Source organism: Rhinopithecus bieti, unplaced genomic scaffold (genome assembly GCF_001698545.2).
Source record: "Rhinopithecus bieti isolate Rb0 unplaced genomic scaffold, ASM169854v2 scaffold_64314, whole genome shotgun sequence".
Lineage (NCBI taxonomy): Eukaryota > Metazoa > Chordata > Mammalia > Primates > Cercopithecidae > Rhinopithecus > Rhinopithecus bieti.
In genome coordinates, this window is record NW_016824620.1 from 1,037,493 (window position 1) to 1,065,085 (window position 27,593).

General features: G+C 56.1%; 1 protein-coding gene across 10 annotated transcripts in view; it reads left to right on the forward strand.

Moving 5' to 3' along the window:
- POC1A (POC1 centriolar protein A) overlaps nt 1-15,219 on the forward strand; it is a 90,206-nt gene extending 74,987 nt beyond the window's left edge. For 8 of the 10 annotated variants that reach the window (XM_017862504.1, XM_017862505.1, XM_017862501.1 and 5 more), the window contains exons 11-12: nt 5,700-5,813; nt 14,465-15,204. In XM_017862504.1, coding sequence (XP_017717993.1) covers nt 5,700-5,813; nt 14,465-14,563 — 213 coding nt within the window. In that variant the 3' untranslated portion in view covers nt 14,564-15,204. Of the gene's footprint in view, nt 1-5,699; nt 5,814-14,464 lie in introns of all 10 variants that reach the window. The other 2 variants (XM_017862500.1, XM_017862509.1) reach the window with 1 other exon arrangement.
- Nucleotides 15,220-27,593: the final 12,374 nt, after the last annotated feature.

Consider the following 27,593-nt stretch of genomic DNA (forward strand, 5'->3'; position numbering starts at 1 on the left):
ACAGTGCTCAGCTGCCCTCAGGAGTAATGGAGGTTCCAGTGGTATCTGGAAGTTGCAGAGGTCCTGGGCCTTCCTTAGGGCAAGGGGGTGGAACTCGGGGGTGTGGACAATGACCCAGGAGCTGGGGAGGCTGCTGTAAGGGGGCCCGGCATAGGCCCAACACACGGCTTGGTGGTTTTGCCTCAGAAGCCCACAGCAAAGTTATTTTTGACTCCAGTTTCACGTCTTGCTGCTTTTTAAAAATACCAAGCCATGAAATTCCTGCTCCAACTGTTTTTTTATGGCACCCAGTGTTTCGGGCTGGCCACAGCAATGCTGTGATGTCACGTTCCAGTTCCTGTGACTCATGGAGGCTGCTGGGCTCCGGGACTTGAAAATGCATGTGGTGGGGAGCAGGCAGGGAGCAGGCCCGCCAGCCCTGCTTGTTTGGGTCTCTTTCACATTTAATTTTGTTAAATGTTCGAGTCATTGTGTTTTGCTGTCCTAACTCAGCAAGGCCAAGGATTTTTGCCTCTTTGCTTTGGGGATACAGAATGGCCTATTTGCTTCAAGATACCTTAAACCTGCTCCCCCCCACACACCCATGGTAGTCCTGGCAGTTCCTATTTGACGGGCTGCTCAGGTGAGGCATCTGGTTCCACACTGGTGGGGGGAAGGTGGCAGTGCCTGGCCCTGATGTGGACCAAGCTGCCTCACCACTCTCAGGGGCTCTCTGTATCCCTCTTTCCTGGGAGGGCCTGCTGTTGCTTATGGAAATGTACCCCCAATTTTATAGTTATACCATTTTCCCTGGGGATCGGTCCTCCCACGTGCACGCAGACAGAATTTGTTGGGAGGGTATAGAGTGAAAGTCACCCGGTGCGTCTTCCCATCATCCCAGGAGGGCGTGTGCAGCCCTCCTAACACTGCTGCCATTTGCAGACAGGGCCATAAGGGTAGTGGTGGGTTGTTTCTGCAAAAATGGGCCCCCTCTCTGCATCAGCACATCTAGCCAGCTCACCTACTTGGTCCAGAGTGGATGTAGCCACCCTCCTCGTTGTGGACCTTCATGGGCTGCCCTTTTGGCCAGAGTCATGTTCAGGACAACCTGAACTTCTTTGTGGGGGTTTGGAAACAAGAGGCTTGTTTTCCTTCTGTTAAGAGGCTACTTCTGGGGTACAAGGGACCCAAGACACTGTCCGGTCTGTGCCAGGAACACACTTGGTGGCAGAGGGACTGGGGGAAATGTCTGTCTGGGCTCCTGGCCCTTCCCCAGCCCTGTTACTATTTTTGGCATTTTTCCCAAAGGCTTCTCTGGCTTTGCGAATGTGGCGGGACAGGGGAACCTGCGTCTTCCCCACGTCTCAGGTCAGGGCCAGTGCCCTGCCTCCCTCGTGACATGCAGCCTGCGAACAGCACTCAAAAACGGGCAAGCTCGTGTTTGCCGGGGAACTGGATGGCAGCTCCCATGGGGGTCTGGCAAAAAACTCTGGTTTTCCATCTTTTATCCCATCTGTGGTTGTGGCAGAAAGCACCCTGTTCCCAAAGAGGCTGCAGATTGAAGGCCCCTGCCTGCCAGATGGGCTCAGCAGTGGCTGTGGTTACCTCTGGGGCCTGGGAATGTTCATGGTCGGTCATATGAGATTTCTTCTGTGAGGCTCTGAGCAGGCTTGGAGGTGGGGGAGGGCTGGGAGATGGTAGGCGGGAGCGGGTGGTGGAGAGCAGAGGCTGGGAGCAGGGAGAGAGGCCCATGCAGGGACATCTCATTTGGGCTGAATCTAGGCTTGATCTGAGAGGAGGAAGGGAGGGGACTCCAAGTGATTTGCTCTTGCTCCTCTGGGACCTGAGGGCCCTCCAAGGAAAGGCCAAACACAGGCCACAAGAAAGGGGCCTTGAGTGTTATAACAGGAGCCCCAAACTGGCCTGCATGGCTCTGAGATTAAGCAAGCCACAGCCTAGTTCATCACAGCTGACCCCGTGACCACTTGGTGCTTTCCTGAATGAGGCACTACCATAGCAGGGCCAGGAAGGGCTATAGTCGGGCCTGCTTCTTCCTCCCATGTGCTCTGTTAAGGGCCCTGATCCAGGCCTATACTATGGGTACAGAACCTCATCATGCCCACAGTGGCCATGGCTGAGGAAGCACAGGAAGCCTTGAACTTAGCATGGCATTTGGGAAGCAATTATGTGCCCCTTGCCCTTCTGATCTGGGCCCAGCCAGTGGCTCCAGAAAAGATTATTGCCCAGGTTTCCCCACTGTGGATCAGTGGATGCTTGGCAGGATAGGGGAGCCTTGAGACTCCATCCCTAGTGGTTTGTGCCCTTCTTCCTCCCGGAGGTGGCCTTGCTGGGTGGTAGCTGCAGCCCGACTTGCCAGGCTATACTGAGACTTCTAGGCCTCCAGCAAGCTATCAAGCTGTCTCTCTGGCTTAGGATGATAATGTTTTATTGGGTCTTGGGAAAGTAGTTAACTAACTACTTTATATGGATTGTTGGAAAAGTCAGCCTCTGAAGAAATGAGATGCAGAAGGCGGCCAAGGCCAAGGTCCACACCCCATGCTCAGCCCTGGAGTCAGAGTCCAGCAAAGCCTATGGCCAAGCATGACTGGTGTCCTACACCTTGGGGCCTATCCTGGTCAGACACTTGGCTTCCCTGGTGGCCTGTACATGGCTGGCAGGGATGTGCTTGAACCCACCCCATGTCAGTGGGGCTGTGACTCAGGTCCTCCCTTTGGGTGTGAGCAGCACCCCATGGGTCCCAGGAGCATCCGATTTTATGAATGGTCTGAGTGGACCCACTTTTTATAGCTTCTCCTTTTGGGAGAAAGAGTGATATGGAAAAGAGAGCTGTGTTCATTTAAAAGGAGTTGCTTTTAAGCCATGAGGTAGGTAAATAGCCAAGATTCCTTAATCTGGTGGCTAATCCACTAATAGAAAATAGTGTTTCATGTATTTCCCAAAGCTAATCCTCAGTAGAGGTGGGGGCTGGGGGTTGCAAAACCGTCAGAGAAATCCTATATCCCTGAGATAATGTGAAACAGAACCGTGGACCGTAGGCTCAAGGGACCAAAAGCTCATTTTCTGTTGTTTGCAGCAGACTGTGGGGTTAGGGGGAGTGGTTAAAAAGACAGTTGCTGGGTCTAGAGAGATTGGGAAGAATTTTTTTAGAAATTGGTTCTTTTGTGAATCGGCTGTTTGTGATCCTGGGCATGTTAGCATGTCAGACATCAGCATTAGAGGGGAGCTCCATTCCTTCCCTTCTGAGGTTCAGGCCTCAAAGATTTTAGTCGTCATCAGACCAAGACTGAGGGGAGGGGAGGAACCGGACTGCTTCCTTGACTCCCACCCCCACTTCCTGCCGAAGCAATGAGGCTTCCTCCTCCCACGACTAGCTGGTGGGGGCTGGCCCCTCCTACTGCCCACCCCACTCTCCTCTATCCCTTCAAAGCCCACCAGGTCCAAGACCCACGCTGGGGTGAGTGTTCCTCACAAGCTGGGTGGACCCATCCCTAGATTAGGGCTGCCCTTTGGCCTGGGGGATCTGGGCTGACAGGCACCAGACCTGTGTTCCCTGCATTCCCACAGCACTCAGGGCTGGGCATTTGTCCATACAGTCAGTACTCAGTGTGCACCTGCTGTGTACCAGGTGCTGTCTAGGAGCAGGAAGACAGTGATGAGGAAGAATAGACAACAATCTCTGTCCTCATGGCACTGGCATGCAGACTGATGTCCACAGGCTGCTTGAAGGGCATCGTTTGTACCCTGTGATATGTAGGCCCCTGAGCTGCAGATCATAAGGTGCTGGGTGGTGCTGGGGCCAGGAGGCAGAGCCTTCGGTGGTGCGAAGGGCTGGGCTTAGACCAGCAGGCCCTGTCTGCAGATGGCTAGCCTGGCTCCTCTGGCCCCCCAGTCACTGCTGACATGTGGCAGCAGGCTAGCCAGGGCACCACCAGCAGGGCAGGGCCCTGCGTGTGCACACACACAGGCGTACACCAAGTGACAAAGCTGGAGTTGGCAGGAGACAATGCTGAGCTAGGGTAGGCAGTGGGGCCCGGCAGCCCTGCTTTGTTTTGATAGCTCATGAGACCCCACAGCAAAGAGATTCCCCTTTTATTGCATCTGTTTTAGATCTTCAGAATCTGAGTGAAGTCAAAACCATGCTACAGGGGAGATTAATTCAACATTTTTCATCTTTGCAGTGAAGCCAAAGAAAAGTTAGACATTCAGTGCAGCACAGTTGAGACCAGGGTGTTGAGTCAATGGCCAGCCCGAGGACGTTTGCCCTGGCCTGCCACAAATGTCCTCAGTGGTGTGGCTGGGTGACTGCACCCTCTCCCTGAGACTCAGAGCAGCTGGGGCCACCCCACCTCCAGCCCAGTTATCTGGCTCCTGTGTTGGTGGGGAGGAGACTGGGAACCCCAGCCCCACCAGGGAGACCTCGTCGGGGCGCCCACATCAACCACAACCCGGGAAATGATTAAAAGGAGCTTTTCATCACAGGAGAACTTTAAGAAGCAGCCATACCACCATGTGCATCAATGGCTCACACACTCCCAAACCTGACCACAGGCTGCCCTATTTGGGGCCTCATCAAGCCCCATCTGTGCCCATGGCTCCCCCAGCATCCCAGAGCTCAGCCAGGGCAATGGCTAGAGGAGTCATGTTCCCCATAGTGCATGCCTGTGCCCAGCCAGACAGGGCAAGTGCTACATGCATATTAGCTGTTAATATGAATATTGCAGTGACTACGAGAGATGCGTTTTACAGACAAAAACACTGAAGCCCTGAGTCTAGTAACTTGCCCAGGGCTGCTTGGCGAGTTAGTGGTCAAGTTTCCCTTTGAACCTAGGCCATATAGCTGAAGAGCCTTCGTGCTTACCACATGGGACCAAGGTTCCCCACTAGGAATCCTTCAGTGGCATTTTCCAAGGGCCCACACCCATGAGGGGAGGAAGGCAGGCATCCGAGCAGTGGGGCCAGGGCAAGGAGGCTCCTGGGGTAGGAGAGTGGGCGGGCCTCAGGTGGGCGGGGTTGGGCAGGGAAGGCAGTATTGGTGGGCAGCACAGGGCCTGGAGGGCCACAGGAATGCCATGCCGCGGAGTCTGGCCTTTATTCCTGAGCTCTTAGATAGGAAAGGGTCATGGAGAAGCAGTGGGGAGGCAGAGGGTGAAGGGTGTCCCAGGAGTAGGGCAAGGGGAGTCACTAGGAAGCCTAGGTGTGAGGATGGGGACTGAGGAGCAGGCAGGAGGGGCACCTGAGTGCTGAGAGGGAAGTGCCTCGAGCCCTGCCTGGAAGGCCCTAGTGTAGGAGGAGCCCAGCTGGGGCGGGCGATGGGGTGCCTGCCTGAGTCTGGCGAGGGCAGAGCCCTGATGTGGCTGCCCCTGCCAATGGTATGCTGACCAACCCCGTGTGGCCACCAGGGGGGCCTGGGACAGCATGGCCCTGTGTGCTCACCCTCCTACTGCCTCTCACAGGCTTCACCCCGCTGCTGCCTCTCCCTTAGTCAGTGCAGCTTCCCATCTTGCCCCATCTGCCACTGATGCCTTATCTCCTGGCCTCCCTGCAAACTTACCAGCCCAGGACAGTTGCAGCTCCCCTTGCCACTGTGTCCCCAGCCCAGGCAGAGTGCTTGGTGGGACACATGGCTGGATGTTGGCTCCGCCTCCACCCATCAGTCTGGTCCAACCACCCTGTCCACTTCCATGCCACCTGTCTTCCAGCTCAGAGGAGGCTCCCATAGGAACCAGTACCACTCACCAAGGAGGGCCCCAGGTACCAGCACGCAGGGCTCTGCTAAGAGCAGGATGTGGATATGGGGAAGGACCCTGACCAAGGTGAGCACAAGGCCCCTGAGAAGAGGGGCTGCCCCAGAGCTGGGGAACAGGGGGATGGAGTGGGGAATCCTCAAGTGAAGCCTGCACTTGGAGAAGTATTTTTAAGGATTTGGCCACCCTTGTTCTTTCCTGCCCCTAAAATGTTCTTTGCTGTCAGTGGTGGTGGAGTAGCTTTCCCCCGAGCCTAGACGGGACTGGTGCTGTGGCCGTGTCAGTGCTCAGAAGCCCCCAAGAGCTAGGGTCCCTTGTTTGCTGCCTGTGGTGGGTGCCTGACAGATGTATGGAAGTGAATGATGTTGTTGGCTGCCCCCGAGGAGGGTTGTGAGTGTCCCACAACTCCTCAGTTTTGGAGAAGTTACGGCTCCAGCTTCCCTGCCATGTTCGCACATGAGTGCATGAGGGAAGCCTTCAGCAAAGGTGGTGATGACAGTGGTCGTGGGAGGAGGAGCAGCTCCTCGAAGGGACGTGTCTCTGAGGGTGTGACCTTGGTCTGTGCTCTGAAGTACCAGTCCTTCCGTTTCATGGCCTGTGGGACCAGGTGGCTGTGGTCAGTTCCTAGGTCGAGGCTCTTCTCCCAGAGTTTATTCTGGAACCAGCGTTCTACAAACTGGCCACAGGCATGTGGGAGCAGCATCCTCCCTGACTGTGCCTGCTCGGACTTGTCAGCCTGGTGAGGCAGTGCCAGGGAGTGGAGAATTCTCTGTTCCCTTCTGTTTCGAGCTGAGGGCCCTAGGGTCCATATCTCTTCCCTGCTCAACCACTTGAAGCCAAACACCCTGGCCTCCTGAGAGTTCCAAGAGTGTGCCTCAGGGCCTTTGCACCTGCTGCACCTAGTACTTGGAAAGCACTTGCATCGGCTCATCCTGTGTTGCTTTCTCCCAGAGGCCTTCCTGTCAAAGTTGATGCTGTCCTTCCCAGGCCAGGCAGCCCTGGCATCAGCCCCATAGCAGGTGAGCCGTGGCAGGGGCCTGACTCCACCCGGAGCTCAGTCCCAGATGGCCAGACACACACTCTGTTCCTGTTCCCCTCGCTGTCTCACCAAACAGAGTGAAAAGGGAATGAAGAGGCCTTGAAAGGAAATAGAAATAAAACTGGGAGAAAAGCGCTAAGAAAAAAATGCAGGACAAGCCCACCTCAAGAGGAAACCAAGCTAGGGAGAGAAAGAGGCTGGGGCTGAAAGAAGGGGAGGTCACACTGGTAGGAGGTGGCCAGCAGGAGAAAGAAGGGACAAAGGAAAAGCCCACGTAGCCCAGGGAGAGTGCTGGGGTGTAACTAGACCTGAGGGGAGAAAGTGGGCACGAGGGACATGTTACTCCATGGGGTGTGAGGCACAGCCAGGTGAGTCGCACCTGTCCTTGTTTGCTCATTTTGCCACGTGCGAGGGTGGGGGCTTCACCCTCTCCAGAAGCACTATGCTCCCACCTCCTCTGTGCCTGTCCAGAGAGGAACTCTTCCTGTACCTCTGCAGAGCCCATGGGAGTGTCACACTACCTGTGCCCCTCGCCAGCTGGGTGGTCATGCAGAAGCCCCTCTGAACTTTCGTGATGCCCCAGATGCCCAAGTCCCCCTCACACACATCAGAGAAGCTAAGGCTCTCCCCCCAGCCACCTCGGAGGCCAGCAGAGCTGCATAAACCCAGGCTCTGTCCCAGGCAGGACATCTGAACTGGTCAGTTTGGGCCACTGGTGGGCATGGAGGATGATATGGCATCTGGGCTCAACTGTTCCAATCTCGGAGCCCTGTGGGGCACATAGCAGGCTTTCAGCAGACATCTAATTACTCTATGTCAGTAGAGAAGGACACATCTGAGGTAGTGAGGTACAGACTGGAGGTGTCTGTTGAAATGTCCCCAGTGTTCCTCTTCTACTTGGAGTTGGGGGCCCAGGTGCCAGACTTGTCTCTGAGGACTTGTATTTCAGTGCAGCTTCTTTGGGCATCACTACAATTTTAGGGGCTAAAATAAAAGCCTGTCATTTTAAACTCAGTTCTTTTTATACCATGCTCAGAAGCCCCTTTAAGGTGTTACATAAAACGTCTTACATGTCTTGAACTGCGAGTGAGAGAAGGCACACTCGCCCTCTGAATGTTGCCCCAATGGGACAGATCACAGTGTCCCCTGAGCAGGAAAATTAGGATTCAAATAGAATGCCATTGTTCATCCTTTCCTGGGAGATTTTCCTTGGAGAACTCAGGTGAATGAATCATGGCTGGAAGCCCTACCACCTGGCCTAAGCTCCTAGATCCACTGTCCAGCTACTGAGCGCCAACCCAAGCTAGCCTGTCACCATGCTCTTGGTTTTGGTCCCCAGCATCTCAGCATCCTCCCTGTTGGGTCACCTGGGTTGGGCAGTCCCTCCTTCATCCCCACCAAGGAGCTTTCTAGGAGGTTCAGCCCATTGCTGACATCACCCTGGGTCCTGGCAAGGCCCTCGGCTCCCCTGCGCTGGACTCTGCTCTCCAGCCTGCAGGGGCCTTATGGGTCCGCTGCCCTCCCCCTGCCCCCTCCTCCTTCCCTCCTCACCCACTGGCTGCCCCCGATAGGATCCTCAGTAGTCCCAGTCTCAAAAATGCAGAGCAACTCTGCTGCTGGCTCAGGCTTCTCAGACCACCCCATGCCTGCTAGACCCTCTGAACATTCTTGGGGGTCCTCGTACTCAGCCTGTGCAATCTGGAGCCCATCTTCTGCCTTTCCTGCAGGGCCAGTCCTTGTCTTGTGTTCTTGGCCTTGAAGCACATCTCCTCCTCTCTCAGACCCCCATCTAACTCATCACCAGGTACTGGTGCTTCATTCTTTGTGGCTATCTCTGGTTCTATCCACTTTCCTTCCTGGCTTCTCCTGCCCCCAGTCCAAGCCACCGTCATCCCCTCTAGTTCTCTCTTGCCTGCACCTCACCTTCCCACAGCCATGAAGCCACTCGCAGACCGTCCCTGTGTAGTAGCCAGAGGGGTCTCAAATCCCCTCAGCCTGGCACCCTCCTCCTCTGAGGGTAAAGATGAAGCTGCTAGGCGTGACCTGCAGGGCCCAACCCCATCTCCTGCCTCCCCCAAGGCCCCCTCTTCTTGCTCTAGCACACACGCCTCCTTTGGTCCATCCTTCCCGTTTGTTAGCGGCCAGCTCAGGGCCTTCGCGCACACCGTTCCTTGGGTTCTGATCCTCTTCCTGCCCCTCTTGCCCCTCTGTCCCCCAGTGCAGCCCACTGTCTGTGTGCCTGTATAGCATCTGTCTCGTTGAACTGGGGTGTACCCTGTGGGCCCAGCCAAGTCTGTCTGGGTGTTGTCACCCTGTGCCAGGGACAGGCCAGCACGGGGAGGTGCTTGGTGAGAGTTTGAGTAAGTGAAGAGCGAGGGCAAGGGTCAGCAAATCTAAACAGTAAAGATTCTAGATTTTGTGGGCCATACGGCCTCTGTCACCACTACTCAACCTGCCATTGGACCCAGAAGGCAGATACCATACGGAAGAGACCATACAGAAGCCAGCAGGCATGTCTATAAAACCTTATTTACACAAAGGGGCAGCTGGCAGTAGTTTGCTAACCCTTGGTCTAGAGAAACAACAGAATACATTCGATGGCAAACAAGTGATTTGAAGACCAAGGTTTTCTTGAGAAGGTCCCTGGCTTCCTGGAAATTGCTGGTAACAGAGTAGGGAAAGGGTTCAGAAATGAGCTCCAGGTGAACCTCAGGCAGATGTGACTTTGAATATAAAACTTCTGGAGCCCTGCTGACCACACCCCATGAGGCTTCCTGACACTGGCCATGAGGGCCTTGACCTGGGAGGCGGACAGTATCGGGTGAGGAGTGACGGTGCCCAGGCCATAGGGTCCTCACTCCAGCTTCCTGTCACTCCGACTTAGGGAGAGAGAGGTACCTTGTTTAAAGGTGAACCTTGTCTTCAGGGGATGGGGCACCCAGCAGTGACCCAGGTGAGTTCCACAGCGTGTTTTGGGGCTGATCACTTAATGCTGCAGTGGCACAAGTGCCAGTGAAAGAAGCATCGACAGTGAAGCGACTGGGGCAGCTTCTCGTTGCATATCCAGGAGGAAGTTCTTGTCTCTGTGTCCTTTCAGTTCCTTTTACATTGAGTTTTCATGATTCACATGAATTATTCTTAGGACCTTTGTCATAATTCCAAACCTAAATGTTTAGCCAGGTAAGAGACTGCTTTTCAGGGGGAGGTGACACGTGAGGCTGACAGTGTGAGGGGGTGGGTGACCCTGGGGGCTATCCATTCCCACTGGCTGAGGTAGGAGCTTCTGCTCATTCAATTCGGAGCAGCTAGGCCAGGCAGTCTAAACCAGGACAGCAGGTGCTCCTGCTGGGTGAGGACAGGGATCCCCGAGTCTTTCCTCAGGCTGCCTGCATTTGGGCGTCAGGGCTGAAAGTGGGATGGGACACCAGCAGGCCTGTCCTTTGGCATTCTTGATGGGGACAGAGCCAAGATGCACACTGCCCAGTGCTTTAGCGTACACACTGCAGCCAGGCCACCGGGGCTCACAGCCTAGGCTTGGCACTGATAAGCTGTGTAACTTTAGGCAAGTTACTTAATCTTACTGTGCCTCAGTTTCTTCATCTGTAAAATGGGGATGATAAAAGCTCCTACACTGAAGGTTTGTTGAAGTTTTTGGTACACACGAGCCCCTCACGAAAGTCAGGTGCCAAGAGAAGCCCACGGAGCAGAGGGTCAATCATCAGGGTGAATTGCCCAGAGCCCAGTCCCAGGACCTCCTGCTGGTCCCCCTCATACTGCACAGAGGACCTAAGAGTGTTCCCAGGGCGGCACCAGGTCCTAGGAGAGGGAATGAGCTGTTTGGTTTCTCCAAGGTCAGCAGACAGAAGGGGCCGTGCTGTGGGAGGTTGGACCCCAGCATGAGGGAGTTCTGGGAGATGGGCCATCTTTCCTGGCCACTTTGCCCAGGCTGCGCCTCTAGCAGCCCGAGCCCTGGACTCCTCAACCCCTGTGTCAGTTTCCCTTTACCCTGCCCCAACGCCAGAAGCCATGGACACTTGTGTCAGGTAAAGCAGTTTCCCTTGTTGACACCTGGCACCCGACCCAGCCTGTACCTCTTTGGGGACTTTCTGAGGGGCTGGGACCAGACCTCTGGCCCCTGCTCCTCTGTACAGAGCACAGGGTGAGAGGCAGTGTGATCAAGGAGCTGTTTGGAAGGTCAGCACTCATTTGCCCTTGAATAAATGAAAGTCGAGGCTGCCAGGCTATGGAGTGTGGACCCAAGGAGGCCGCAGAGGTGTTTGCCTGCAGAGCACTCCCCCTCACCCTCCAGGGCAGGTGTGGCCTTGTCTCCAGCCTGGTGAAGACAGGCGATATGTAGCAGGAGAATTCCCGGGGTGGATGGAGCATGAGGCAAGGAGAGCAGCCTGCTTTGCTGGGCCCCGCTGGGAGCTGGGCCACTAGGCAGCAGGCGGGAACAGCAGTGGCCTGTGTACACCGAGGTAGCACATATTTTCTGAACCCTCACATGGGGATATGCTTACTTTTTGTTCTGAACCGACAGGTAAAGATACATTCTGAACAAGGCCACATGATATGGCTCCAAACCGGTCTGTGCCAGGGATGCCCCCCCACACCCCCTCTGCCATCTCAGATGTTCTCCTACCCTCCTCCCACAGCTCCTGTGCAGCTGGGGAAGCACAGTGGCACTGTGGTGGTGGCCTGTCCTGGCTGCTCTGGGCCTGTGGCCCAGACAGACTCCCTGCAGGTGGCCTGCCAGCCCTCCCACCTGTGTGTGCCACCAGCCCTGAGTATGTCTTCACTTTACCACTTGGATGCCCAGTGGGACATTTCCATCATGGGGGAACCCCTTCCTTCCCCTTGTAGAGGGAAGGCACACCAGCAGCATTTGAGATTTCCATGTTTCAGCCGGGCGTGGTGGCTCATGCCTGTAATCCCAACACTTTGGGAGGCCGAGGCGGGCAGATCACGAAGTCAGGAGATCGAGACCACGGTGAAACCCTGTCTCTACTAAAAATACAAAAATATTAGCCAGGCACGGTGGCGGGCGCCTGTAGTCCCAGCTACTCGGGAGGCTGAGGCAGGAGAATGGCGTGAACCCGGGAGGCAGAGCTTGCAGTGAGCCGAGATCACACCACTACACTCCAACCTGGGTGACAGAACCAGACTCCGTCTCAAAAAAAAAAAAAGAGATTTCCATGTTTCACTTTCTATAAGGAGTCACCATTTTCTGTGAAAATGAGGCCCTGTGCTTTATTAAGATAATTTGATTTTAAGAAAAGATAAAAAATTTTAAGAAAGTAGGATTTTTTTTTTTTTTTAACTATATGGAGCAGAGAATACCAGACAGCATTCTAATGTACAGAAATCCAAAAAGCATCCTGCTCTCCCAGGCCTTCTCCTGGCTCAGAGTGGGGGCAGCTGGGATCACATGTGCTGGGAAGGGCCTGGTGGACTTCTTTCTCCCTGATGGTGGCCACCACCCAGCACCTTAGCAGAGAAGGAACAGGGGAAGCCGAGACCAAATACAGAGATGACACAGCTCCTCTGAAGCTAGGCTGGAGGGGGAGAAACTGCCTTGAGGGGCGTTGGGCCTCGTAAAAAGCCTGTTTGTCTACTCTGCTGTGAAGTGATCCTCAAAGCTCTGAGAGGAAGGCCTCACGGGGCGGCACCTTCATGCAGGGGGCTGGTTGTGGAAAAGGTGATGCTTCTCTTTTCAAATAATTTAGACACATTTAGTGGTCACATTCCTACTGAGCTGAAGTATGGACCCCCTGTGGAACTAAGTGGAGGCCTCCGTATTGACGTTGGCCCAACACCTTGCACACGTTTTCTGGGCCCACTATCTCCACGTTTGCAAATTGAGTTCCTGTGAAAAGTTTGAAAAAAAATAATAAAGGCAGAAGAGGAAAAACAGGCTCCTCTGCTGTGGCCTTGAGTTTGGGGCCATCGGAAAAAGTCTGGGTGAAGAATGATTTTGGCCCTGTGAGTTTCACAGCAGCCAATGGAAACTTCCAGGAATGCTGCCCCAGGCCAGCCGGGGGCTGTTTCCGCCGCCACTTTTATGAGCTGCAGACCCCCTCCCTGGCTGGCTGGCTGGCTGGCTGGCCAGCACAGGGGGAATGTGATGGTCTCTTTCAGCTCAGCTCTGCCTCTCAGGGTGCAGTTTGTGTTCCATGGGCAGCATTTTTCCAGGCTCTGTCCAGTGACAGAGGGTTCAGAGCCCTCACAGCCCAGATTGGCTCGTTTAGAAGGGGCCAGCCACCAGGCGGAGCACCTCCACGGCAGCTGACATCCGTGTGGGACGCTGCAAGAATTTATAGCAGCCTTAGAGGGGAAACTCCCTCCTAAAATGTTTCAATGTTATATGAAATGTATGAAAGAAAGTTTTCTTTCCACTGGACCAAGGCCCAGGACTTCATGGAGCCCCAGGGAAGGGGGCAAAACCTCTTGGGAAAGCACACAGGTGAGGTTAATCTGACCCTCCTGATGCCTATGGGCTGCATGGTATCAGAGTCAAGGCTGCCATACTCACATGGGCTCATCCAGTGGCCGGCGGGGGCCTGGCATACAGTAAGGCACTCAGCCAACCCTAAAGAGGGAAGTGAAATGACGCCAGAGGTGTCATGGCCAGCATGGTCCAACTGTGCAAGTGATGAGTGGGGCAGGCTTGCTCTGGTCCAGCCCCTCTTTGGGGAGCATGCAGGTTACCAGACAGTGCTGCCCCTCTGCTGACTCTGTTCAAAGCCAGAGGAGGAGGGCAGCTTTTCCCAGCCTGTCTGGGAGCTATGTCTGCAAGACTGGCCCTGGCCCATGAAGCACACGCAGCTCCAGCAGCTGGGGTCCTTTGTCAGGCTAGGCAGGCAGGTCCGCAGGTGAGCCATTGTGCTGGGTGTGTAAGAGAGGCCAGGAGAGCAAGGTCCCAGCTTCAGGAAGGCAGCATGACAAGCACCGTCAGGGTGAGCAACTGCTGGGCTGCTGAGTTACCTAAGCCATGAGCTTGGTTATCCTTCACACTGGGAGGAGAAAGTGGGCTCAGAGAGATGAAGTTGTCATGGCCTGTGATTGCCCTGGGCTGAAGTCCCAGATGACATAACCTATAGTAGTCCTCATTGGACTTGGACAGGCAGAGACCCTCCTGGGATTAGGGGACTCACTTCCCTGCTTTTGTCCCCTGCCAGCCTGGGAGGCTCTTCCAGGTGTGAGGAGAAGGACCCAAGGGAGTGCCATCGTTTGTGGGTACAGTTTTCTCACCTCTGGAGTGGAGGTGGTTGATGGTCTCCAGTTGTTTATGGACAGTGCCTGGCTCAGACAAGGTAGCTGGTTTTGCTCCAGAAGTCCAATCTAAATGCCAGGCCACCAGGGTGGGGGGTTCCTGACCCCTTGGTTCTCGAGAAATGACCAAAGGCTGTGGGACCTGCCATCGCGTTTCCCTCACTGTGTCCCCACCCCTTGCCCACAAACATCAGAGATCAGCCATCCAGAGCTAGGAGAAGCAGACATAAAGGCAAGGGCTGTCCCAATAGCACCAGAGACAAGGGGCCTGGCAGAACCCCTGGGTGGAAAGAGCCAGCTGGCATTTGGGCAGTGGCTGAGGCAGCCAAGTGGGGACTGGCCAAGGAGGGTCCCTAGAGCAGCCTGGTGGCCCTTCCGTGTTCTGACCCAACCACTGTTTATTTTGCAGACAGTCTCCATCCTGGAGCAGCGGTTGACACTGACAGAAGACAAGCTGAAGCAGTGTCTGGAGAACCAGCAGCTAATCATGCAGAGAGCAACACCATGATCAGGGGAGCAAGAATCAGGAGCTCGGTTGATTTGCGGGTGGCAGGCCAGGGATTTGTACTGTGGGACTTGGGTAAATAAAGGGAACTGAACTCTGTGGGAATCACATCCATACCTGAGCCCTGGATTTTTGCAGTTCTGCCCTCCACCTTGCTATCTGCACCAGGAGGCTCTCCACCTGGCAGCCAGAGGTTCCCAGTGGGCCGGGCTCACACACAAATGATGCTTCAGACCCGACTGAGAGGACCACATTTTCCTTAATGTAAAGGAGCCACTTGAAAATGCCTGCTCCCTGGGGGTCCTGAGACTGTGGCTCCCCCTCTGGAGGAGGTGGCCCTACGATGCCTTGATTTTCACTCATTATTTGGACACGTGATTGGCTTTTGCCACCCCTGCCATGGCGTAGAAATTGACTGCACATTGATTGGATGAGCCGGGGGTTTTCTCTCAATCTGACTAAAGGCCCAAAGTGGGCCCATCTGAGTCAGGTTTGTCGGGAACAAGCCCTCTCGAGTGGGTGGTGGCTTTCAGTGGCCCTGATTTCTGTTCCACACGTGTTCACTGGAGCCAGGTGGCTTCCTCCTCCTTGTGTGAGTGAGAGCACAGGAATCTCAAAATTAAACGTGACTTCATTGCACTTATTGCAGGAGTGGCTTATGCTGGATGATACTTAATCAATCTTCCCATCCCCAGGGCCCAAACAGAATGAGAATGGTGACTTGGGAGGGCCTCCACCAGGATTGCCTCTGAGGCCAGGACACCCCTGTTTTCAGCTGTTCAGGGTGTCAGGGAACAAGGGCAGTCAGAGCCCTTGCATGCACCCACCTCCCCCTGGCTGGCCCCCACTGACTGCTTCTGTTGGGACTTGGAGGCTTCAGGCACCTGAGTTTCCGTTTGCTCCGGAGGGCTTCCATAGGCTCCTACCTCTGCCCCTGTGCTGGGGAAGCCAGGGCAAGTGTTTTCCCTGTGTCTGTGTGTCACCCGTGCCTTCCATCTTCGACTTCTTGGGCTCAGCCAGCCAAGGAGGTCTTTATCCTCAAACACACCTGCTCTGCCCTGGGGAATGGGAGGTGGTGTTAGATCTTCCTAGGAACTGTCAGTACCACGTGGTCAGTGGGTTCCCAGCCTCTGCAGCCTTCAGGTGGAAGCAGAGCCTTCATGCCTCAGAGCCTGGACTGACAAGAGGGCAGCTGTGTTGAGTCCTGATGAACACTAAGGACAGGGATGCTTTCTCTGGCCTACACTGGGGGAGGAGGGAGCTTCCTGTTGCCAGCTGTGTGACCTCAACATTGTGACCTAACCTCTCTGAATCTTGGGTTCTTATTGTGTGAAGTGGTTGTGATACCGTCCTCTGGTGACAAGGTATGCCATGCACTGTGCTCAGTGCAGAGCAGGTGTTCAAGAGAAGCCCATCACTCCCCATCCCCACCAGTCCCACTGGATCGACAGGGCATGCCATCAACGCCATACTCCCCCTGCACTGTCGATGGGAAGAAGCTGCGGGCTCAGGGTGCTCTGGCAACTGCTAGGACCTGCCGCACTTTTCCCACGCGGCCCTGCCGGTGTGTGGAAGAGCCTGGCAGGCCTGCTGGTTCATGCTGACAGGTAAGTCTCTTGGCTACCTCAGGAGGCTTTGAAGGAGAGTCTGGGCAACTGCAGGTCAGCCTGCTCAGAGGAGGTGCAACTTGTGGAGCCAGCCATGTAGGTTCCCTCCCATGCCAGCCCTCCTGCCACTGGACCAGCACTGGGCTGCCTATTGTGGCTTCTGGACCTGGGCTTGGACCTACCATGGGTGGAGACTGATGATTTGAGCAACCAGCCCAGGGCAAGGTCATCTCCAGAGACAGATGATGGCCCCTCGCTGGGGGCAGCAGGACATGTGCAGGGTCTCCAAGGCGTCCTGTGGCAGCTCTTGCTGTCAGGCCAGACCTAAGTTGCCGTCACCCCTGTCTTCAGTTTACACCAGGAACGAGTTTGGAATCTCTCTGTGAAATCCACCTTTCTCTGCTGGAGGACATGTGGAGTTGAGGGAGGTAGTCTCAGGGGTAGTGGTGTGGTATTTGTCCCTGATTGTTGACTGCCAGTGGAAGCTCCACTGGTTACTAGATGTAAGGGGTCAGGAAGAAGGACTTGCCCCCACACACTTCTTGTAGTATGATATCAGCGTGTCCTGGGACAGCCTGACGTGGGCTGTCCAGATAGAAATAGGCCAGAGCCAGGGCCAAGCTTGAATAGGCCCATGCTCAAGCCCCACGGACTGTCGGAGGGCTCTGCTAGAGTGGTCTGGGTGTCCATGCCCACACCCCTCCCTTGATGGAGTCACCAGCCAGACCTGGAATTTGGGGGCAGGATGTTCTTCTTGGAATGCTGCTCTTTAAAACAGGACAGGCCGGGCACGGCAGCTCACACCTGTAATCCCAGCACTTTGGGAGGCCAAGGCGGGCGGATCACTTGAGGCCAGGAGCTCAAGACCAGCCTGGCCAACATGGAGAAACCCCGTCTCTACTAAAAATACAAAAATGAGCCGGGCATGATGGCTCCCACCTGTAATCCCAGCTACTCAGAAGGCTGAGGCAGGAGAATTGCTTGAACCTAGGAGGCGGAGTTTGCAGTGAGCCAAGATCATGCCACTGCACTCCAGCCTGGGGGACGGAGCAAATCTCCGTCCCCCAGAGACGGAGGATTTTTTTTTTTTTTTTCTCCGTCCCCAGAGAAAACAAAAAAACAGCAGAGACTGCCTTCACCAAGCCAGGGGTCAATGTGTATCACCATGCTGAGGGCAGAGCTGGGGGTGGGGTGGGCGCTAAGGCTATCACCTGGGGCCTGAGTTCTTCTTGAGTTCCTTTTCTTGCTCATGGGAGGCTTGACTCAGGGCCTCACTGCTCTGAGTGAGAATCTGAGGGGAGGGAAACGGGGGTCCTAGGCAGCTGTGACCGCTGTGGGCACTGTCCCTCTAGCCTCAGTTCTGTACTCCCACCCCCTCCCCGTGCAGATGCTGCAGGCCTCCTGAGCTGCACACCACACTGGGAGTGTAGGGCCCTCATAGGCAGCAAGGAATGTGGGGCCTGGGTGGGCTTGAGGTGGCTTGGGGAGGTGTAGGGGCCACATGACGGAGCCTTTCTTGCAGAATCTCCCTAAGCGACACTGCCAGCCCTACCCGATGGCTCCCTGTAGCTGGGGCTGCTACTGATCCCCCACTCTTGCTGCCAAGCACAAAAGCAGCCCTTCTGGAAATGCAAATGGCTCGGCTCAGCCGTCATCTCTCCTAATTTTGGATTTGGTAACAGCTCTCAGAAACCAAATTGCAGGAATCTCTTTTTTGTTAGGAAGATGAAGTTAGGTTAGCATTTTTGTCAGTAAGTGCATATCAGCAGCAATTCCCCATCATTCGCCTCCCCAACCCCTTCATGCCCTAATTTTCCCAACGTGAAATAAAAGAATAGATGTATATGATTTAAACTGCAACCAGCTGCCTACCATTGTCCAGTTTCTGTGGGTTCTAGGGATGAACCTCCACTTCCTGCTGGAGAAGCTGAGAGGTGGCTGGGATGACCAAGGCAGGCAGCTCCCAGGTAAAAGCCACCAAGTCCAGCCCCGGCCTGTGGCAAAGCCTTTCCACCTCTCACCCAAGTCACCACACCCTGGGAGCACCTGACAGTCTGTGTCAAGGGGTTGCCACAGGCCTGTGGTCACCTAGCCACCCACTTCAGAGACTCAGGTAGCACATGCCAGCCTGCTGTGGGAACTTGGCCATCCTGCCACCCAGCACAGTCCTTGGACTTCTGTCCTGTGATTTGTTTGCTGCAGCATCGTGATTTCTCAGTGGTGGGTGGGGGGTGCTCTGTGGGGCAAGGGCAGAGTGGTGAGGTCAGGAGGCCCCCAACCCATGGCCCAGGTCCAAACCCTGGCTCTTGCCAACTAGTTCTGTGACCTTTTTGGGCCTCTGTACAATAGTGCTTGTGTCACTGGGCACTCACTACAGTGGCTGGCGCAAGTAAGTGTGGTTAGTGTGTGACCATTGATGTTATCCCGCCACTGGCCTGGCGGGTCAGGCCCCTTCCCTGGAACTTGGCCCCATGTGCCAGTGGGGATGGGGGGGCTCGTGGTCCCAGGGTCCCTCTGGCTCTGTAATGTTAGGTGGCTAGAGTTCTCATCTCCTGATCCCGTGGCCCCTGCCATGGGTGTCCCCGGTGGTGAGAAGGGATTGGGCCCCTCCCCACCCAAGGAGGCAAGCACTCTCAGGCTATCTCTTCTGCTGTCACTAAGGCCACCTCTGGGGAGAGCACAGGCTTGGGGGTGGGTGTTTGTGATTGCCCCGAATCCCGGAAGTCCAGCCTGCTGAGTAAGTGAGGGCATGGTGAGTCACACTGGTCCTGTCACCCCAGTGCCCTGTCATTAACCTCATTTCCAAAGTGATTTGCTTGAGATGGGCCCCTGATGGCTCCAACTTTAATTGGTGTGTGGTCATTTAAGGGGGAGCAGAATCTCCCTAGAGAACCCTTAGGGGTTCTCTCTTTACCACCCCTGCTCCGCCCCCGCAGGCTGCTGAGGAAACCACATGTGCTCAGGCAGCGGTGGCAGGCGGGGCAGTCCTGGCGCCCTGGGGCATGGCTCCACTTCCTGTGAGTATTGCCATCCTGGAACAGGGTCTCTTCCCGTTGCCTGGTAGGCTCAGCCCGCCCTGGCACCCTGGGTTCCCTTGCTCGGCCACTGTGGGGAGTACCTCCCTAGAAGATTCACCCTGCCTCCGTGACCCATGGGGCCCCCACAGCCATGCTCAGGACGAGGCTGGAGCCAGCCCAGAGAGCCTGCAGGAAAGTCATTAGGAAGCGCATCCTGTGCCAGCCCCTCCTCCTGCCAGGAGCTACCCATGTGGAAACACTCTCCCAAGAACCTATTTATAGAGCAAGGCCAGCAGTTGTTTTCACTTTAGGTGAGGCCACCTAGAGCCCTGTCCGCCTGGAGCGCTGCTTGCAGCAGACACTCCTGCCCCTGCCCACTCTCTCCTGCCACCCATGAGAAATCAGAACGCTGGTACAAGGAACACTGGCAGGAAAGGAAGTGATGTCTCCTACAGCTTCCTTTTCTGAGCCCTAAGCTTCTCTTTTAGGCACCAGCATGTGTTCCTGAAAGTGGGACTTTGGCATCTTTTCTGGGTACCCAGTGGGCAGAGGCCTGGCCTGCAGACGCCAAGGCCTATGCTGAGCAGTGTCACTCAACCACACATACTGACGCCAGCCCTTGTCCGTCTCCATGCTTCCCAGCGTGGCATCTGGACTCAACTTTGGAGTCAGGACTGACTTCAGAGCCATGGGCGGCCCTGAGCACCTGGGCCCACATTTATCCAGCCCATGTTGTCCTCTTGGTCTCCGGCCTGGCTGAGGCCACATGTGCCCTGCAGATGCCCTACCCACCTGGTGTCTTCTTCCAGACCTCTGCCCTCCCTGGCTAGGCTCAGGCAGGGTCCTTGCCTTGACCTGGCAGATCTCTCTAAAACCATCCAACTCCCTCAGAAGTTCCCGTGGTGCCCATTCCACCTCTGCACTGGGCCCCTCAAACTCTGACCCCAGCCACAGCCACCCCAAAGACATGTCCTCGTGCCCAAGGTTGGAATGGGAGTACTGGCTATGCCCTCCAGGGCCATCACATCCGCCCTCTCCACCCCAGCTCAGGTCCCAGAGCCTCCCTCCTAAGACAACTTACTCCTGGATTTGTTCCTCAGACGCCTCTGAAACTTGGAGCTAGAGAAGCAATGTAATTAGGCCCCCCTGGCCCTCCAGGCAGAAGCACTCATGCGCCTGCTAACTGGAAAGAGAAGATGCTTTCTGTCGCAGAGGCCAGCAATGGCCCATATCTAGGCTGTTGCCCTGAGCCTTCTTGGCTGAAACTGTGAAGCTGACCTGTGCTCCCAGGGCTGCCCCTGCTTCTTGGGGTTGGGTCCAGCTCCTCAAGTAATTACAGTGTGTCCAGGAATAGAGCCACTGTGAGGCCCCACAAGAATGCCCATGGCCCTTTGAGAAATATCCCAAAATCTCCTGTTGGGGATAAATACCTCTGGTTTAGGGGAGTCTCAGTTCCATGGACCCTCTGGTGGGGGATGGAAGCCTCAGGCTGGGGCAGGTCGGGTGAGCATCCCCTCCAGCCGCCCCACCTTCAGGCCTCCCCACCTCGTAGGCCATCTGGAGCGAGACCCTCAAGGAGCCAGGACCTGCCGATATGTTGTCTGCTCGCTTCCTACCTCGTCTCCCACTTCTGCCCCCAGCCCACCCCATCTGTTCTCAACACAGTAGCCAAAGTCTGCTGAGATGCAAGAGTAGAAAGTAAGAACACTTGTAAGAGAGCTCATGCCATCACTGCCCAACCTCCCGAGCAGTTCCCAGCCTCCTCCAAGTACAGGCCACAGGAGTGCTCCCCACAGCTGAGGCCGCTCAGTTTTGCCCACCCATACCCCCTGTCTCTTGCCCCCCTCCCCTCATTCTCCTCCAACCACAGCTGCCTCCTCACTCTTCCTTGGACACACCAGGCACATTCCAGCCCCAGGGCCTTTGCACCTGCTGTTCCTGCTGCTGGGAATACTCTGGACTTCACCTCTCTGTGCCTCAGCCTCCTCATCCATAACATGGGGTAAGAGCAAGTGACTCCATGAGACTGCTGGGAAGACTTGCTGAGACAATTCACACAAAGCGCTAGGAGCTGGCATTGTCCCTGCTGGGCTGCGATCGGTGGCCCAGGGAGATGGGTGGGAATGGGGGCTGATTACCAGCTGGCTACAAGGCCCACTCCAGGCTCAGCCTCAGCTGCTCGGCTGGGCCAACCTGGGGCTCAACCAGTGCTCCTGGGAGTGGGAGCCGTTGTGCCCTGTAAGGTCCTTAGACTTTGCTCAGTAACTGCCATGGGTCTTGCTCACTGGACACCCCACCCCACGTGCCCGCGTGACTCCTGTACAGCCTTTTCCTATTGAAGTTTCCAACCACCAGGCCCAGCCAGGTGCCTCGCCCAGCCCCACAGGACAGGGAGCGAGAGCGGGGTCGCCTCTCCGCCAGTTGCTGGCTGAGAGAGGCAGAGGTGGTGTCAGGGCTGGAGGGATCAGTGGCCTTGAGGCACCAGGGCCTCTTGGGTAGGGTGCAGGTGGCTGGGCTGGGTTCAAATGTGCATCTCACTGTTGGCTGGCCGATGAGATGTGGGGTGGCTTTCTCATGCCCCCACAGACCCTCCCACCCACCTGGTTCTATCCTGCCCCCGCTAGTGGCTCAGAACCCCAGCCAAGCACAGCCAGGGATTTGGGCTTTTTCTGTCTGAAGGAGAGGAGTGGGCCTCTAAGGGGCCTCTCCCACCACTCCCGCCGCAGACCACTGGCCTGGGGGCCTCCTGAAGGGGCCTGTTTGCCTGGCAGCCAACCTCGCTGGGGATGAGCACCAGAATGCCCGCCCGGAGATAAAGTCTTCTCCTTCCACCTCCTGCTCCCCTCCTCCCTCTCCCTTCCTCCTCCCTTTATTCCTCCTCCTCAAACACATGTTTCCAATCCCCTCTCAGGCCCCCTCTCCCCTCCCCAGCCCCTTCCTATTTCCTCTCTGAGGCATCCACTAGCATGTGGAACTCATTAGGAGACCCTCATGGCTCGTAACCCAACTCTGGCCCGGGCTTGGGGAGGGGGCCCTGTCCGCAGCCCCCATGCTGAGCCACAGCGGCTTCCCCGAGTCTGGCCCCTGTCTGGCCCTGTGCAGTCACAGGCTGGAGAGCACAAGGAGCCAGCTGGTGCCGGTGGAGGAAGCATGGCTTGGCGGCCGGCTCATCTCACTCCTCACCTCTCCAGCCGCATCCCAGCGCCTGGTGAGGCATCTTAGCCCCAGCAGCTGGGCCAGGGTGGCTTCTGATCCCACCGGGGCAGCTGGACCTGCGTGTGAAAAGCAGACCCCAGGGCCACCTGAGCAGGCCCAAGGGTATGGAGTTCTGAGTGATGAACTCGATGGCCTTCAGCTTCCCAACTGAAAAATGGGAAGGGAAGTCCAGGGAAGAGAATGTGGTACGTGGAACAGCCACCAAGCAACACAGGTCCACATCCTCCCTAGAGGACACAGTGAAGGCCCGGTTCCATGGACTGTTAGTGGAGGTTATGCAAAACGAACTGGTGCTATGGTCACCAGGATTTGGGAAATGCCAGGACGAATGAAGTCAAGACAGCTACTTCCCTGAAGGATTGTCAGAGCCTTTAATACACTCCCATGCACTGCAGCTGGGCCATAGAGTTCACAGTGTTTCCAGACATTTGACCACATGGCCCTTTTTATTGCGGTGTACCTGGCAGGCCTGTGATTCTATGGAGCCCACTTTAGAAAAAGGTACAGGAAGAACAGTGAGGAGGCAGTAAGGATGGGTCAAAACCCCACAACAGGAAAAGCTCCCTGAGGGTCCCATCAGGAACTGTTACCTGCTGGGTCTGAGCGAAGGGTAGGAATTGATGGGGGTGACAACAAAGGACAGGTGAGCGGGAGCCAGCAGGGGCTGGTGGGACCTCACTTGAGCCAGCTGGGTCCTGGTGACCCACAGTTCCTCCCTACGCTGATGTTTCTTCCCCATGGGAGAACAGGCAGGTGAGTGGGCCGGCGTGGGTGCAGAGGCCAGCAGGCAGGGCCTTCCCCAGGAGATGGGACCTGCACAGGCAGGCCCAGGATGTTGGGAGTATCCACACTACCCTCCCACTGTGACATCAACCTTGGGATGGGCAGCCCCTGGCTGTAGGCTCAGACGAGCTCCTTTGTTTCCATTTCCCTATGGGGCCAGCCTCTCTGCTCAGAGCCCCCTCTGCCCACACTCCCTGGCACAGCTGCTCACAGGCCCCCTCTCATCCCTCTGCTCCAGGGGGCTTCCCACATGGAGTCCTTGCTTATCCCTGGGTCCCCGCTCTACTTTCTGGGCACAAAGAGGTTGAGCAGAAGGCAGGACCAGACCCTTCACATAGCTCATCTCCTGTCTCACAACACTCTTGCATGGTAGACTAAAGCCCCATTTTATAGACAGCGGTCCTCAACCTTTTTGGCACCGGGGACCAGTTTCGTGGAAGACAATTTTTCCATGGACTTGGGTTGCAGGCATGGTTTCGAGATGAAACTGTTCCACCTCAGATCATAGGCATTAGATTCTCAAATGGCGCATGCAACCTAGATCCCTGTCATGCGCTGTCCACAATAGGGTTCGTGCTGCTATGAGAATCTAATGCCAACGCTGACCTGATAGGAGGTGGAGCTCAGGTGGTACTCTATAGTCCAGGATTTGGGGACTCCTTATAGAGGAAGAAACTGAGGCTTAGAGAAGGGAGGCCAGTTGTGGTCAAGATTAGAGCCAAGTGTCTTGTTCAGGCTCCCCTATCTCCACCCCAACCCAGTCTTACCCCTGCCCTATCCCAGCACACATGGCACACTCACACCTTGGTCACCTGAGGGCCACATAAGGCTGTCCTGCTATGTCTGGCAAAGGGCCTGCCAGGTGGTCAGCACTTGACCTTCTTTGGCACAGGTGGGTCATACCAAGGCCACTCCTGCTGCATAGGGGTAGTTGAGGGTCCATACCCAGCCACTTAGGACAAAGAGGCCTTTCCTTTCCCTCTGATGGGCCCAGTGTGGAACCTTCCTGGCTGCCCCATACTTCCTGGGAATCAGGGGAGGCAGAGAGTACTGCCCTACTTTATAGATGGAGAGATTAAGCCCCAGGGGCTGGGGCACTGCAGAGGCCCCCCCAAGTATATAGCAGGCAGCAGAACTGTTTCCCCAGCTCCACGGGCTCCAGCTGCTATGCCCTTTTTGTTGTTCCTAGGAGCTCCAAGTCTGGGCAGTACCCATGGCCTAGGGAATCCAGCTACCCCACAGCCTGAGTTATTGGGCGGGGCCTTGGTGCTGTGGGCTGGCTGATGCTTCAGGGTCTCTGGGAAGGGCTCCAGCTCCAGCCAAATGCTTCTGAACACTCTTCAGCCCACCAGCCCTGGGCTCTCAGCTGCCCCTAGGGCTCAGGCTAGAGGGTTGTCCTATTGGAGATGGATGTCAGGGCAGTGCTGTCCTCTGCTGGGTGACTACATAAGCCACAGGGAGGGGCAGGGAGGTGGGCAGGGGCCCAGGCAGAGTAGGCCCTCTTCCATCCTGTCCCCACCTTGGAGGGCCCACTAGAAGCCCTGAGAGCCGTTGAACCCCTCCTCCCTCCTCGAGGGCCTCATCTTTTCAGGAAGGGAGTTGTCCACGTCTTGGGGCATGTGCCCCTGTGGCCAGAGTCAGGCTGGGTGGGGCGGGGGCAGGAAGGGAAGTCCCTAGACTATTTCCTGCTGCTGCCTACCTGGGAACAGCCCGCATCCAGGTCCTAGCAGGCAGCTGGCTAGCTGAACCACGTGGAATGGTGCTGGGCTATGAGGCCTCAAGCCAACAACCCTGCACCTGGCCCAGGCCGGCTAGCTCCCAAGCCATTTCCCAGCTTCGTCATGGTCACCCTCACTGTCACCATCAATGCCTCATAGGAAGGATTTCTGAAAAACGGGGCCGTGTGGGCAGGCAGGGAGGGGACCAGGCAGGCCCAGGCAGCAGGCAGATGCTAATGAGGCAATTAAGCCTAGCAGCTACAGAGAGACCTGCCCACCTGAGGCAGGCCCAACCCAGCCCCCTGGCACATCCGCCCACCAGGTGCCATGAGAATTCCTGGCCTCTGTTGCCCTCCCCGCCTCAAAGGTTGGACAGTCTTCACTGTCAGGAACCTCCCACTGCCAACTCTCTCAATCAAAAAACCATAGGCTGGTTTGGCAAAAACAGAACCAGGGCAACCCCCAGCCCCATCACTACTTCTTGCCATTGCTCTGGCTGAGCAAATGCCTGCCCGAGATGTCCTCTCCCCCTCCCCACCCCCTGCTCAAACCACCTGGGCTCCAGGCCCTTCCTGGCAGAGGTGGCCTTCGAAGGATCAGAAACTTTGAGCAGGGGGCCAAGGGTGCCGTGGTGGCAAGGTGAGCATGCAGCTAAGGATTCCTGCTCCTGCAAAGCCCTGGCTCCCATCCCTCAGGCTCCCAGGTGGGCTCATGGGGTGCGGCCCACAAGTCCTGGAGTGTAAGGCAGGGTGAGAGATCATCCCAGGGCAGAGATGCTGAGGATTGTGGGGAAGGGGATGCAAGAGGCGAGGATGCAGCCCTCACCCGTGTCTTTGGAGCAGGGAACGCAGTCCACCTGTGCTTATCTGAGTCCTTTCCCCTTCTCCTCTGGCTGCCTCTGAGGCCCGTGGACATCAGATACAGCACACCTGATTTCCCCAGGCTGTTGAGTGGCTTCTCCCGGCTCTCTAGGGATGACCTCAGTGTCAGCAGATGGGGTGCCCAGGTGAGTCAGAGCCTCTGACCCAGCCCAGTGCCCCCTGCAGGCTTAAAGGGGGGTAGTGGGGAGGTGTAGTACTAAAACTCAGGCTTAAGACCCCAGGGACCCTCAGGTCTATGAAGAGATGGGAGTTTGGGCTCATTCTATGGAGGACGGAGGAGCTGCAGCTGGGTGGGGGAAATTGAGGGCTATGGTCCAAGGCCAGGATGAGGCCTGCCAGGCAAGGTGCCAGCAGGTCCATCCCTTCATGGCAGGGAGCCCTCTGGCTCCACAGACTCTCACTGAGTGACTCTGGGCAGGTCATACAGAACAGGCCGAGGCCCAAGGAGGGAATGGAAGTGAGAGGCTTCTGGAATCGAGTGTGGCAAGGGAGGGCCAAAGATGTTTTGGTTTGTTTGTGGGTTTTGTTTGCTTTGTTCTTTTGAGACAGCTTCTCACTTTGTCACCCAGGCTGGAGTGCGGTGGCATGATCATGGCTCACTCCAGACTTTGCCCCTCAGGCTCAACAGATCCTTCCACCCAGTGTCCTAAGGAGCTGGGACTACAGGCATGCACCACCACACCCAGCTTTTTTTTTTTTTTTTTTTGGAGAGATGGGGTTTCGCCATGTTGCCCAGGCTGGTCTCGAACTCCTGAGCTCAAGTGATCCACCCACCTCAGTCTCCCCAAGTGCTGAGATTACAGGTGTGAGCCACTGCACCTGGCCCCAAACATGTTTAAATCACAGGACCATATGCTCATGGCTGACAACACAGAAGAGTCTAGAAGTAGGCCAGGGTTCCAATCCTGGCTCTGCCACTTCCCAGGTGCCCACTGTGGCCCTTAGAGGATGAGCAGATTTGGGGGACAGAATAAGAAGGTAGTCAAAGGCAAGAGCTGGGAGAGGAGGGTTTCAGCAGGGGGACCAATGAGGGCAGAGGCCCCGCAGAGGAAGCCCGGGCTGGGGAAGTGCGGGTGAGAGATTGAAAGTGGCTGGAGAATCCAGGATGAGGAGAAGAGGGAGGGGAGGGGGTTACAGAGTAGAGTGTAGACTCTATGCAGAGTGTGGACTCTATACTGGGGACAGTGGGAGGCTGTGGAGGAGGAGGCTGCCTCCACCTTCTCAAAAGATCCCTCTGGCTGCTGTATGGGGAATGACTGTTGGGATGGAGGCAGAGGCCTGGGGAGGAGGCGCGGGATGTGGTCTAGGGGAGAAGCGGAAGAACCTGCGCTGTGTAGTGGTGACCAGATGGCTTCTGAAATTGAGTCCTGGGATGGATTATCCATATCTGTCATGGAGGCAGAAAAGGCGTTTGGTAGCACGAATGCTCTGTGGAAGACAGAGCCCTTCTCTTTACGGGTGCGCACAGCTGCCTGTCCTCCCAGTCTGTCTCCCACCCTGCTAGCACTGGGTCTCCCCAGAGATGGAAAAGAGCTGGCAGAGTAGGGGCTCCCTGTGGACTGTACTTGAGCCTGGAGGAGACTGGAGCCACAGTCAGAGCCAGCTGGGAACCCCTGGGCTGGGGAAAGGGGCTCTGGGTTTTTAGTCTGGAGCCCAGCCCCCTGTCACTGCTTGATTTATGGCCATGGGCCTCAGTTTCTCCATTTGTCAAATGGATTGGCAGTGCTCCTAGGACTGATGCAAAGCCTGGATTCGAGGCCAGAAGGGAAGATGTTTTGAGACAGTCGGGAGTGTGTAAGCCCATTAAGCCC